Genomic DNA, 15544 nt, shown 5'->3' on the forward strand with positions numbered 1-15544 from the left:
TTTATTAGTGTTTCCCTGTCCTTTAGTTTTCCTCCAAGAACTTTTCCACACTGTCACATGAACAATTAAAATAAATAATAAACGATTAGAGAGAAAGTCTGATGAAAAGTGTCTGATAGTAAAAGACTTTTCCGGTTTAGATCCTTCACTTTATATTTGAAAAGTTCTTCATTTAAAGACAGCTCAGATTTGTATGCAGGGATCAATGGTTCAAAATACATCTGTAGATTTCACCATTTACAGCCTGCTAGCTTAGCACTAAATGTGAACACGGGTGTGCTCGCTGTATTTAGTGTGTGTGTGTGTGTGTGTGTGTGTGTGTGTGCACGTGTGTGTACATCATTACATCATCTACATCCCTGAAAATCCACCCTGCCATCACCTCAGCAGCTCACTGATAAGAAACCTCTATAACACACACACACACACACGCACACACACACACACACACACACAGAGGAAAGACGAGCTGGAAATGTCTCTATAATTTGTTGACTTTATTATAGACAAAATATATGATCTGCACAAACTCCGTCAAGTCACTATTTACAGATTTGAGATGCTGCATTTACAGAAAAAGAAAAACAAACAAACAAACAAACAAAACTAAACAAAAAATTACAGGGAAAATCATAAAAATGAATTAAAAACACCAACACAGAGAGGAATTCAAAGCTACCCATTATCCCGGGATAAATTTAAGCGCTATTATTATTATTAATGTTATTAATATTAATATTATATTTACAAAACTCCAAATATCCATACGTTTTTATTTATTTATTTCATGTTTTAGAGTCTTTATGTGTGGCGATCAGGTCGTGAGCACTCGATGAGGATTCCTGGGACTGAAAGAGAGACAGACACAAAGAAAACTGTTAATGCCTTCAGGGTAGCACAATATATTGCTCGTTATCATTATCGCAATATTTCAGAGAAATATTCAAGCAGAAGCGTGACTTAAACAATATAATCTGGCTTTATTTATTTTTATTTCAGAGAAATATTCATTCCGAAGAGCAATACTTAATTCAGCAGTGTGAGTGTGACTTATAGAGCTGCACAATTGTTGTACAATATATTGTTTAGTATAATTATTGTGATATTTCTGAGCAATGTTTATTCAGAAGTATGAGTTTGAATTACTGTATATTAACCTAAAATGATGTATAATATATTCGATAATCATTATTGCGATATACTGCGACGTAGAAACATAACTGGTTGTGCAATATATTGTTTTTCAGTGTTTCCGAGCAATATTTTTTCGTGACCTATAGAAGAATACAATAGTTGTACGATATATTGTTTGTCCATAATTGCACAATATTTGAATATTTGTGCGCAATATTCATTAGTGTGACTTATAGAACCGTGAATTGGTTGTACAATATATTGTTTATTGACGTTATTGCGATATATTAAAAAAATTAATCAGAAGTGTGGGTGTGGCTTATGTACACCTAAAATGGTTATAGAAATAAAATTTATAAATGTTTATCATCATTACGATATGTTAAAAAGCAAAATTCATTTGTTAGTGTGCCTTAGAGGAACCTAAAATGAATGAACAGTATATCATTAATTATTATTATTGTGATAATTCCGAACAAAAGTGTGGAATTACAGAAACCTGGAATTGTTGTGGAATGTATTGTTTATCATCATTCATGTGATAAGAAGTGAGAAAATTCATTAATGTAACTTTATTGTTCTGTTTGTCATTACAGCAATATTTTAGACAAATTTCCAACCAGAGGTGGAAAAAAGTATTTAAACCTAACAGGTTGCACAAGACATTATTTGTTTCATTATTGTAGCAATATTTCAGTGGAATATTGAATTGTACGAGGGGTGTGGCTTATTTAAACCAAAGATGATTAAACTAATTGTTTAAACTTACAACAATTGTTAAGTATTTTTTTTTTACTGTTAAAGCAATATTTTATAGTAAAATTCAACTGTATGTGCCTTACCTATTAGAAAGTTGACTGCTTTAGCTAGCTACAAAAAATTGTGAAGTGGTGATATGTTAGTTATGATAGTTATAGTTACGATAGTTACAAAAGCTATGATAATAACAATGGTTTAAGACAAAAGCTGTGATAATTACAATGGTTTACGACAGTTACGAAAGTTTTTTTTGTTATGATAGTTATGATAGTTACAATAGTTATGACAGTTATGACAGTTGCAAAAGTTACAATAGTTATGAGAGTTTCAACAATTACGTAGAGTAGTTATGTTAGTTACGATAGTTATGATGGTTACGATATTTTTGATGGTTCGATAGTTATGACAGTTACGATAGTTACAATAGTTATGATGGTTATGAAGGTTATGATAGTTTCAGTAGTTTCAGTAGTTACAGTAGTTACGATAGGTATGATAGTTATGACAGGTATGATTGTTACAATAGTTAAAATAGTTGCAATAGTTACATAAGCTGTGTCAGTTACATTAGTTTTGATAGTTATGACAGTTTCAAAAGTTATGGGAGTTGCAATAATTATGAGAGTTTCGATAGTTAAGTTAGTTATGAGAGTTTCAATAGTTATGTTAGTTGTGATGGTTATGATATTTATGATATTTTTGATAGTTATGACAGTTACAATAGTTATGACAGTTATGACAATTGTTAGCTAGTTTATTTATTTTAATTTTAATTTCTGTAAACACAAATATGACTGTTAGCTATGAGGCAATTGATTCACTAATAATTATAAACAAACTCCATGTTCTGAGCCACATGAAACTTCAGAACTTTTAGGAAAAGACCCAAGCTTGGGAGAGCGCTCATGCTGCTGAGACAGGCAGCCTAGCCAAGGAGCTGCTCTCCGTCTGGAACACAGTATTTATAAGAAATGAGTGATGAGCGTTAAGCCTGGAGAAAAGAACATCGGGGAGGGTCGTGGTTAAAAAGGGGGCAAATTCTCCCTCGGGGGGCTTTACACTCACACACACACACACAGCCTCCCCTGAGACGAGGGGTGTGACCTGCTTTGTCACACACTGTTTATCTTAAAGCATTAAACACTGAGCCAATAATAATAATAATAATAATAATAATAATAATAATAATAATAATAATAATGTTTATTTTGTATCTATTTTTGTTGTATTTCATATACTGGACATATATAAAAACATTTTTAAATAAATACTTATTGATAAATATCTCAGTATATATATGTCGTGCTAATACAGAAAGCCTAATAAAATAAATACTAATGTAGAAAATGTTTATTTCTAAGATTAGGAACAAACTCAGCATTTATTTATTTCTCTTTTCAGTTCATTTTTGTTTACTGGATACGGGTTCCTAATAATGTTATACGAGTGCCACTTTTTTCATTAATCTAAAAAGCCTGTTATAATAATATACAATGATATAATATAATGTATTTTACATTTATTTATTTTAATTTTACTAGTCATTTTAGCTTATAATAGCATTCTAATATTAATGGTGGAAATTATGATGTACACAAATAAACCGTTTCATGTGTGTGTGTGTGTGTGTGTGTGTGTGTGTGTGTGTGTGTGTGTGTTTACCCGTCGTGAAGAGGTCTGAATGAAGATTTTGTGATGGTCTGTGTGGGCGACTCGACTCCCCGCTCTGACAAATAAAAAACACAATCAATAATAAATGAGGTGATTATGGAGATGTGATCTGCACCGAATGGGTTAATAAATCACACACATACACACACACACACACACACACACACACTCCCACTTCTCGTCATCACATTTATCAACACACACACAGCGCAGTTATCTATTATTTTGACTTGAGTGCAATCGTGGTTTGTTTTTTTATCTGCTTTAAAATGACAAGTGTGTTAAAACTTCAACAATACTATTATTATTATTATTATTATTATTATTAAATTATACAAGTAAACAAAATAAATAATTTATTGTAGTTGTTTATTAAGCAACATAATTGAAAAAATGTATATATTGAATTATAAATTATAGATGTAGTAGTGTATTATACACACACACACACACACACACACACATATATATATATATATATATATATATATATATATATATATATATATATATATATGTGTGTGTGTGTAAAATACACACAATTATATTAATAATAATACATAAATAAATGCTTTGTTATTCAAAAAAAGTGATGTTTGTGTATAGCTGAGTTTGTGCAGTAGTGCTAATGATAGTTTAAGAAAAGTACAAAAGTTTTTGAAGTATAAAATATTGTTTATTAGTAATTAAAAGCATAATGTTTCTATTACTGAGAAATAATATATATAAAAATAAATAAACTACAAAAAAGGAGACTTAAATAAATGTATTACCTATGTGTTTGGGGCTGAGCTGCTCTGGGCCTTTGTCCTTCTCCATTACACCCTGCTGCTGCTGCTGTTGTTGTTGTTGTTGTTGTTGTTGTGTTTGATGATGATGATGATGTTGATGTGGATGATGATGATGATGGTTCTGATTTACTCCCACCAGCGAGCGGACGTTGAGCAGTGAGTTGTGGCTGAGGAACGCTCCGTTGTTCCAGCTGTGGATCTTGCCGATGGGGCAGGTGTACAGTCTGTGGTTGCCGAGGAAGGCCGGGTGTTGGACGCTGGCGTTTTTAGACACGTCCGGACTCGTCGCCGTCTCCGCTAGCGACCAGATCTTGGGTTTGCTGCTGACAGGGAGCTGGAGGTTCGGTGATGTCATGGCGGTAATGTTTTTGTTAGCATTAGCATTGGCGTGCAGGTGCGCATCATCTCGTTCCTTCAGGAGTTTGCGTGCTCGTTTGTCCTCGTCCTCATCTTCATCATCATCCTCCTCCTCCTCTGCGTTGCTGCGATCCCCGTCGTTCTCGTCGATCTTATCGATGTCGATACTCTCCAGGTCGATCTCCTCCTCGTCCTCACGTTTGTCTTCATTGTCGCTACCAAAGATGGTGCCGTCCTCGCCATCCTCCTTGGCCCGCGCGCCCCACGTCACTTTGTTCTCCTTCTTGAGTCTCCGTCTGGCGTTGGCGAACCACGTGGACACCTGCGTTAGCGTCATCTTGGTGATGATGGCCAGCATGATCTTCTCGCCCTTGGTGGGATACGGGTTCTTCCGGTGCTCGTTCAGCCAGGCCTTCAGCGTGCTCGTGCTTTCGCGTGTGGCGTTCTTGGGCCTCGACGCATCGCCATACTGGAACCCGGCGTAGGGGTAGAATGCAGCGGGGGAGGCGTGAGCGGCAAAACTTACACCAGGGCTGTCCTTTAGATCATACTGTGAACCCTGAACACACAGACACACACATTAACTTTCAATTCAACAGACAACTAAAATCCTAATGCTCAGCTGACTCTTAGACAATTCAATTAACACTGAATTCAACACTATCAGTGGTAAGTACATATTTACACACATTGCACTTGTTTTTTTTTTTTTAATATTCATATCTTTATGTCTAGAGAATCATAAACTTCCACAACATATTAGTGTTGATTCTCCATCTCCAGTGTTTAAACGACACCTATATAAAATCTCCAGTGTTAAACTTTGCGCATCGAAGCCTATTAACACTTTTCGAGTGTTAGATTCACACCATCAGTCTTAAACACAGCCCAGTTAAATTGGAATAACATTAACAGAGAGAAATTAACTGTAGGTGTTAATTGATCTCTGTAGGTGTTAATTTGATTAACCAGCCTGTTTTCAGCACTGATGGAAAAGTTAATACCAGGTGTTAAGGTCTTGAATTAACATCAATTCTTACAGTGTTAACTCTTTTTACTGATGTGTAATAAACAGGCACTGTAGGTGTTAATTCAACACTGTGCCTGTTACGTCAGCACCACAGTAATTCAATACAACACTGAAAAAAATGTGAATTTGGTGTTAGTTAATAGCTGTAAGAACACATTCAATACTTTATGTGTTCTGCGTTCAGGCTTTAACCCTTTCTAAGAGGGTGAACTGGACCCAAATGAACACACTGTCTTGAATTCAACACCACACATGATTTGTACTTAATTCAGCACTGGACATCAGCACTGTGGGTGTTCACTTAATTCAGCTTACAGTTGTTCTGGTGTTAATTTACCACCAGAGGAAATATACGGGTTAATTAGACGAGTTAATTCTACACTGCGGGAGTCAGTTTAAAACTGTGTGATGCGGTAATTGAATTTGGCCTTTAAATACCTGCAAAACTGATTTCAGCAGTGTAGTGTAGGTGTTAATTTTGCACTCTAAGATTTTGCTGTGCTTGTGCTTTGCACAGTATACAAATTCTTCTGACTACAGCCTCTCACAATTAACAACTACAGTGTACAAGTACAGTACAAGTACAACTGGATAATAATAAGAGTGAAATAAACACTGTGGGTTCATTAAACACTGTAGTGCAACTGAACACTGTAATAGGAAACACTGTATGTTAAATAAACGCCGACACATAAACACTGTAGCTTGAACACTGTATGTCAGCTGTACACTGTAACAGTTAACACTGTAGTGTAATTAAAAACTGCAAAGTTAGCACTACATCAATTAAACACTGAAGGTTAATGAAACACTGCCAGCTAATTAAACACTAAGAGTTAACACTATAGGTTTAATTAATCTGTTGTTTAACTGAACAGTGTGGCAGCTAACACTCTAGATTAATGAACACTGTAGTTTAACTAAACAATGTAACAACTAACACTGTAGTTTGATTAAACACTGTAGGGCAGTTAAACACTGTAGGCTACCTTGACACTGCAAAGTTAACACTGTAGCTTAATTAAACATTGTTAAACATAGCTGAACATTTTAAAAGGTATCTAAACACCATAAGATCCAAGGAGTACTTTAAACACTGCACTGAACACAGAGAAAGCTCAACAGTGGGTTCACTGAACGCTGTCTACTGCTGTATGTTAATCAAATACTTAGATTTTAATTGTAAGAGTTTATTAAATACGACAGCAGATCAGTGTTTCTCAGTACTGGAGTACCCCTATCCTGAACATATTTTGGTGTTTCTAACTCAACTCATCTGCTAATTAACATGCCTGAACTGGGCTGAAATGAGTGTCAGAGAAGATTAAACACTCGAACACTGAAACACTCGAATGAATCGAACACTGCAGCTGTTTAATTAAACACTGCTGGATAATTTAACACTGTGAACAGTATGAGAGTTGATTAAACACTGCACATAGATACAGAATGCAGTTGGATTAGTGCCTACAGTGTTCACTTACATCCACCTGAACATGAACACACCTTTAGAATTAACTCACCACTTTAGATGTAAACTCAACACCACATAAAGCACTGTAGAGAATTTTTTTTCTAATCAGGGATTAAATGCAAAAAAAAAAATTGCCTCACAAATCCACACTGGTCACTGGTCACACATACCTTAAATGCTTTACTGTAGTAAAGAAAACTATAAAGTATAAGTATAAACTATATTAAAGCTGTCCACTATAACAAAAATTAACACTTTGTGAGTGTTTAATTGAAATCTCAGCACCTCTTAAGTGAAAAGCTGAATTCAGCTTTTAAAATATAAACCATAAAGTGTTCATTTGATGCTAATCTGACTTTTGTAGCCTCGATAAAAATATTAATAAAATGAAATATAAAACCTATCAAAGCCCTGGTTGTGTCCCCCCCAACCCCCATGATGATTCTATTCAACACTGCAGTGTTTTTTTTTTAAGTTCAGCCCAACAGATTTAACCTTTGACCTTTAACAGCGGGACGTCTGCTATTGTGTGACGTGAGAAAATTACACACAGCACGTCAGACTAAAACAGTGACATGTGAAATCAAATGTAGTGTAGAAAAGATGATATTTGAGTGTTTATCTTGTAACAAAACACAGGCCCTGAAAACAACTGTAGGTGCTGAGTTTACATAATTATATTATATTCCTTTTTTTATATAAAAACTATTATATAATAACTTGTTATTAAATTGTCCCCACATTTTGGTGTGAGAAGTGAACTCAGGAGCTCATTTTTTGAAGAAAAAAAAAAATTCACCCTAAAAATACAGCTTTTCATTATTTTTCACATCATTTAGAAAACAAACACTTGTTTTTTTAAATACAATAAATAAATAATTAACAAATTAAAAGAAAAATCTTTCTTTTTCAAATCAAGACTTTGATTTTAGCTCTAATTAATTCAAATCATTATATTTGCATATTATTTAACAATTTAACATGATTTTTTAAATTTTAAATTTAGAATTTTTTAAAATAATCAATAAATTCATATGCAAATTTAACAACATAATTAAGTCTTAACGTTGCTATATTCCGGTGTTTTTTAGGTTTCTATGTCGGGAGCAAAAAGAGGAGACATCATCCATCTTTATTTAAATAAAATCTAACACTGCGACGTGACGCAACAATTTCCGTAAATAGCGTTTTAACGATCGAATTAATGTTTTTATTTTTATTTTTTTTAATTTATTAAATCACAATCTAGCTACGAAATAAACTCAATAAAACGGTAATTTCTTTTCCCCTTTAGGCAGTTTAACAGCAGGTGATTTTTCAGTCTGACTGATGCGCCCCTTTTTTCCCTTTAAATCCCTCAAGCGTGACATTATTTAAGCGCTTCATGAATCTTAAAAAACCAAAATTTTCTTTATTCACATTAATCACCGGAAATCATTACAATCTGACAGGAAGCTGCTTTTCGATAAATACTTTTAACAGATATTTACACTCGGTATATTTAACGATATAAAAGGCTGAGAAACTTTTATTGTTTATTATATATTTATAATTATTTTTTATATATTTAATAGAGGATATAAAACGGAATAAAAATAGAAAGCCAAACAGAAATAGAGTTCTCCCGTTAATTGTTAGACACACACATAACCACGACAAAACGTCTAAAAAACAGTTTTTTAAAAAATAATTTTAATTAATTAAAATTTTTAACTAATTTTGAGTAATATGTAGCCTACGAAATTATTTTTAAATGTATAACTTAGGCCTAATTATTAAATATTTAAATAAAAAAAAATCTAATTGATCTTAGCTTTAAGGATAAATATATTATCATTCAGTGATGAGCTAATTATTTTTGTAAGGTAATAAATTAATTTAGCATTCTTACAAATCTCTATTCTTTTTCTTTTATTTATAAAAACGCTTATAATAACACAAAGATGTTGGGGGGTTTTTTGTCTTTAAAATTGTAAGCTTACCATTTGGGAGAAGAGCGCGAGCTCGGCGGCGCTGGTGTACGGCAGGAACGCGCCATAGCCGTACGGGTGCGCGTACACGCCACCGGCGCCGCCGGCTCCTGCCGCGAGCAGCGAGGTGACGGCGGCGCACGCGCTCCCCGCCACGTCGCAGTTGGCCCCGCGCGAGGACGCGGCAGACGGCGGGGACGCGGGAGACACAGACGGCGGCGCGAGGAGCTGCCGGTCAGCCGCCGCTCCGACACCGTACAGGTACTGCGGGTAACCCAGCTGCGGGAACGACATGTCCGGATAACGGAAAACACACACACACACACACACTCACTCTCTCTCTCACACACACACACACACTCTCTCTCTCTCTCTCTCTCTCACACACACACACACACAAAACAAAACACAAACACGCAAGGAGGAAGAAAAAAAAAAACGGAGAGCCGAACTCTTTCAACCTCCTCTCTCTCTCTCTCTCTCTCTCTCTCTCTCTCTCAGTCTCTCGCGCGCTCCGTGTTTCCTCCGCAGAAGTCCGTGAAAGAATGCGCGAGAGCTGAACGCTGAGTTCGGAATGATGCGTTCTCCGCCTCCTCGCGCGCTCTGCTCTCCTCCTCCTCCTCCTCCTCCTAGTACAGCTCGCGCACGCAAGATCTCGCCGTTCTAAACCTCTCACGTGCGCGCGGGGCTTCCACCGGAGTTCTGATGCCTTTGATTGGCGTTTGAGCCAAAAAAAAAAAAAAAAACACTGAGTGAACCGAGTCAGGCTCCTCCTCGCGCGCGCATGTGGACCGTTTTTTTTTTTTTTTTTTTTTTTGGGGAGAGCGCGAGCGCACCGAGCAACTTTTTTTTTCTTTCCCACCACATGTAGAATATTTTAAAGTGTATTACTGTGTAATTATTATTATTATTATTATTATTATTATTATTATATAATTACTTGGCATTCTCGGGTATCCACCTCCAGCCCTGAGCAGGAAACACTTTCTTTAAACATAATAATAATAATAATAATAATAATAATAATAATAATAATAAATAAATCAACGTGACATTTGTTATTCATCTATCTATCTATCTATCTATCTATCTATCTATCTATCTATCTATCTATATATGTTGTATTAAATTAAAATGAAAATATTTTTAATCAAATTTAAATATAACATTTTACACAAGAAAAAAATATTTAGGTCTCAAACCATTTAAAAACCGTTTTTTAAGTAACATTATTTATTTATTTATTTATACGTCGAGCATCTAAACACAACAAACCTCTTCAAATTCAAATGATCAAATGACACAAATTTTCCTTCACTATTAAATTATTATTATTATTATTATTATTATTATTATTATAGTGTATTATAATTCAATTATAATAACAATTCTCTACATTGTGTGTTAAACTTTTTTTTTTGCTTTAAAAGTAACATTAAATTGCACATTTTAATCCTTTTAAATGCTAAATAAAACAATAATAATGACACTAACAGGTCTGTTTACATTACGCCAATGTTAATGATCAGAATGCGCGTGCGTATTTCGTAATGACGTCATCATCATTATTGTTATTATCGTTATTATTTTTTTTTTTTTAGTTACATTTTTTCTTTGGAAGTCGTTCATGTTGTTTATGATTATGGAGTGTGTAAAAATATTAGTTATGGAGAGTAAGTAATAAAAGTGTGTGTGTGTGTGTGTGTGCGTGTGTGTGTATGTGTGTGACGCTGTTTAATACTCTGTTAAGGATTAAAGGAGGAAAGCGAGAGTGTAAAAAATGCTCTGCTGCGCACGCAGACACCTATTCAATCACACACACACATACACACACACAGAGTTGTTAATGCGTGCTAATGATTTTTAAACTCGCTAACGACAGGACATAAATACACTCCCACCCACCGCGCGCGCGCGCGACACACACACACACACACACACACACACACTTTGTCTCTCTCTTTGTGTGTGTGCGTGTGTGTGTAAAGACATTTCTCCACGTCCACACTTCGTGTGCTGTAATTTACCTTTCTCTCACACGCACACTTCATATTATTATTATTATTATTATTATTATTATTATTATTATTATTATTATCATTGTTGTTGTTGTTATATTTTGTGTTATTACAATGTGTTGCTATGGATAGACAGTGATACTGTACTGAGGAAAGTAAATATGTACATTTACATTTATTCCACAGAATATCTATCTATCTATCTATCTATCTATCTATCTATATGTATGTCTGTCTGTCTGTCTGTCACACAGATAGTCTATAACATGGTTTAGGCCGTGTTGTATGTTTTTTCGTGTGTGTGTGTGTGCGTGTGTGTGTGCGTGAATGTGTGTGTGTGGTGGAAACGCTGCTGCAGATTTAACACTTAACACCTGAAGACGGAGTGTGTGATTGTGATCAGATCCAGATGGTTGAGAGTCTCTCTCTCTCTCTCTCTCTCTCTCTCTCTCTCACACACACACACACACACACACACTGCGCTGTGTGAGGGATGGAGAGAGGGCGAGTGGTGAATGTGATAAGACACTGAGGAGTGAAGATGAGACTCTGAGCCCCATCTCCATCATGGCCACAACAGGAAACCAGCGTTAATAAATAAACAAAACATTATTATTATTATTATTATTATTATTAAAGAATAAAATAGTGATTTTTTAAAATTAGAGATTTGTTTAATAAGAAGAGAAAAAAACAAACAAAAAAATCCAGTGTGGATTAACACTGAGGTAATGAACACACACAACAACAGATGAATAAATAAATAAATAAATAAATAAATAAATATGTTACAATATGTGGAATTTATGTGGAATTTTATTTTTTTCCACAAATTTTCTTTTTTTTCTTCTTAAATATTTTTGATTAAATTGGATTTTTGCTGTTTTGTAATCTTCTGTAACATAAAAAATGTAAAAAATGTAATGTAAAAAACGTAAAATATGTGAAGAGGAGTTACTGTTATTACTGTTACTGTCCTGAAGCTGATTATTCTCCTGTAACAGCTCACCCTGAAGTGCTTTATTCCTCTTACACCACCACCATTCACCAACAGTTACAATTATTTAATTATTACACAGCTGTGTCATACTTTTTATCCCTTTATTGTTACATTTAATATCTGTGAAACAAGTTCCTGTTTTATTCCCTTTCTTTCTTTCTTTCTTTCTTTCTTTACTTCAGTTTTTTTATTTCTTTTTTGCTTTTTCTTTTCTTTTAAACTTTTTGATATATATTTTCTGTCTTTCTGTCTTTCTTTCTTTCTTTCTTTCTTTCTTTCTTTCTTTGTCTTTTGTTTGTTTATTACCATTGCAATTTGATAATGATTCCACTTTTTAATTAAAGAAAGACTTGCCATACTTTTTATCCATTTATAGTTACATCTGATGTCATGGAACATCACTGAAATGAGTTCATTCCTGTTCTCACTTATGTTAAAGCTGAGATAAACGGTCTCTTCTTTTTTCTCTCTTGTTAATGAAAAAATGCAACAAACACTGTTACAAAGCACTGGCACTGAAGACTCCTTCCGTAAATGTTAAATAAATGTCTCCTTACGGAAAACTTCACCACATCAGTGAGTTTTTTTGTTTTTTCTGTTTATTATTAGTGGAGCGTCTGCTGGACGAGTCCTTGTGAATGAGCTGTTACTATGGAAACGATAACCCACTAGAATGAGCGCATTAATATAATATGTAGCTGCACTACTGTCAGAAATCAGACGAGTGTAGCCATGTAGCGCAGAACTCGTGTAACACACACACACACACTATCAGGTTCACGCTGCCCAAAGCAGAGAGATGAAAGCGAGAAGTGGGAGTCTGTTCACTCCCTAGATTACACTTCCTACCGTTTCTAACCCTAATGCTGTTAAAGAGAAGCGGGACGCGTCTCAAATCCTCAGTCAGTCCCTTGAGCCCTACGGCTACATGTCTGGACTCAAATGCAGCCATTTTACAAAAATATATAATATTATATACACACTGTGTTATCACTACACCAGAGTGAAGCGAATCGTTTCGGCTCCATCACAAATGGCAGAAGTCACGTCGAGTTAGTGTACTTGCTACAACGGCAGCCATTTTACGAAAACTCTACAACACGGAACCAGCGTGACGAGAATTACTGACAGTCAGGTGTTATTGTTAGTTGACTGCAGTTGGTCATGATCATTACCCATAATGCACTGCAAGTAAGTGTTGCAATGGGTGATTCTAGTCTGCAGCTGAGTGTGTGACAGTTATATAGCATGCTTATTATGCTAGTGCTTATATGCTAGCTAGAAGGCTGTTAGCTAGATAATGATTATGCTACACGATATCCCCAAACAAGTCTAGCTAGCTAACGCTACAGGATATTCCCACGCAAAGCTAGTCAATTAGCTAGCAGGCTACTAGCGCTGGTTATAATGAATCTTTAGCGAATCAACATTATCAGTGTGCGCTATGTTCCAAACCCGGATATGTTTATTCACTATTTTTCACTTTGTTTCAAAAACTACTTCCTGTTTGAAGATCTTGTAATCGTATAATGAGCATATATAGTGTAATCAATTGCCACATGAGCAATCATGTTTTTTAAAATTAATTATTATTATTTTTACCCATTTTCTCCTAATTTGCTCACTAACTCTCTCCCATCACATGACAGCTACCTGGATGAACTCAGAGAAACGTGTATTTTTTGCTCATGCTGCGTCACAGTGCAGTGCAACCCACTCGGAGGATAGGAAAGTGCTATCTGCCCTCTTCCTCAAACATGACCTCAGAGATGCCCATGACTGGCTACCGACCAGTTTTTGCACCCTTGACTCTTGGAAAAAACAAACGGTTGTGGCATTGCCGTGATCAGAACTCGTGATCTCTCATAACGTCTGGTGTCGGAAGTTTGCGTCTTGTAGTTTTGTATCAGAGCTATGAGGCTAGTGTAGCTAACATGTAAGGGGAAATGTACAGCGTCTGATATACGACTATTCTGTATGTAGAAACAAAATGAAAAATTGTGTAAATCTTTTTTTAAATATAGTAGTTTGAAAAGATTGTAAACACGTTTTTTAATAACATTATATGTTTTCTTAAATCTATATAGTCTATGTAATATATAATCCTGCACCTGCTATAAGGCTACGTTTTATTCCCACTTCACACACTCTCTGTGTACCCTCCAGGACCACACACATTGCCTCCTCCTCCTCCTCCTCAGGAGTGAGGGTAGAAATCCCCGGTATGCCCCCGTTGGCCTAACGCAGATTAACAAATGATATGTGCTGAAATGTCGCTGCTACATCCTGCGGAAGCGCTTATCAACAAACCTGCAGAAAAGCGGCGTTAAATCCTAAAGCTCAGGAACCTCAAACGCCCTCTGTCCGACACGGCCACTTCCCAGCATGCACTTCAGCGCCCCGACACACAGGAATGCCGGAGAGGAATGCGACAGCCACGCCCGGTTAGAGACACACGGCAACTTCTAGTTTAATCAAGGAGACGGTGTGGGAGAGTGTGGGAAAATGTTTACCTTCCTCAGGATTCTGATTGGTTAGAAGCTGTTGATTAATTTTCTCTCACAGCAGGTTTACATTAATGCGCTTGTTCCAATAAGTACTGTAGTGGTTTCTACAGTAACACCTCATTCACAGGGATGTGTGCAGCGGACGCTGCACATAAACGGATGAAAAAAACGTGTCAATATTTACTGAGATTTAGTTAACATTTATGGAAGGAGTCTCCAGTGTCAGTCAGATGTAACTTTGTTATATCAGTAACATGGCAAGCTGATGAGCTGTTCCACAACATTAAATGCAACCGCAAACGGATAAAAAGAAAGGTGTGACGTATCATTCTTTAATAAATAAAAAAATTTCGTAAACATTGCTATGGTGTCGGAGGAATAAAACACTCTGTGGATGTTATAGGAAAATAATCTGTTTCACGATAGTAACAGTAACTCCGCTTCGTCACACCACACTGATGTTGATTTTTTTCCTGTAACAGCACAACACACACAATGTTTTATTCCCTCATTAATATGCTTTTTCACCACGACTTGTGTGAAAATTTTAAACTTGCTATTTTTTTATGTTGCAGTAGATAAACCCAAAATCATATAAATCCAAAAATAAAAAAGGACAAAAAAAAAGAACACTGGACTTCTTCCCGCCCCCAACCCCACTGTAACCAATCAGTGCACAGCACTAGGCCAAAAAAGGCCACATTACTGTAGTTATATATTCAAATATTTATACATTTCTGGATTTATTTATTTATTTAACTTTTTATAATAAATATTATAAATATTATATTAAATATTATGTTAAAATGCACTTGGCATTATAAAACTATTTC

At 35.4% G+C, this 15544-nt stretch overlaps 1 protein-coding gene across 1 annotated transcript; it reads right to left on the reverse strand.

The window, feature by feature from the left end:
• Positions 1-482: 482 nt before the first annotated feature.
• On the reverse strand, positions 483-9848 carry irx1a (iroquois homeobox 1a). The gene is made up of 4 exons (XM_026926724.3): positions 9199-9848; positions 4338-5271; positions 3556-3619; positions 483-848 (listed from the first exon to the last, which is right to left on the reverse strand). The coding sequence occupies exons 1-4, from the start codon at positions 9478-9480 to the stop codon at positions 815-817; spliced, it is 1314 nt and encodes a 437-aa protein (XP_026782525.3). The 5' UTR covers positions 9481-9848; the 3' UTR covers positions 483-814.
• Positions 9849-15544: the final 5696 nt, after the last annotated feature.

The sequence above is a fragment of the Pangasianodon hypophthalmus genome, chromosome 1 (assembly GCF_027358585.1).
Source record: "Pangasianodon hypophthalmus isolate fPanHyp1 chromosome 1, fPanHyp1.pri, whole genome shotgun sequence".
NCBI lineage: Eukaryota > Metazoa > Chordata > Actinopteri > Siluriformes > Pangasiidae > Pangasianodon > Pangasianodon hypophthalmus.

Coding starts and splice junctions, on each gene's coding strand:
- irx1a (XM_026926724.3), bottom strand. CDS start 9,480: ATGTCGTTCCCGCAGCTGGGTTACCCGCAGTACCTGTACGGTGTCGGA. Junction 5,272..9,198: donor TCGCGCTCTTCTCCCAAATG/GTAAGCTTACAA, acceptor CTGTGTGTTCAG/GGTTCACAGTATGATCTAAA. Junction 3,620..4,337: donor GCTCAGCCCCAAACACATAG/GTAATACATTTA, acceptor TTTATTTGTCAG/AGCGGGGAGTCGAGTCGCCC.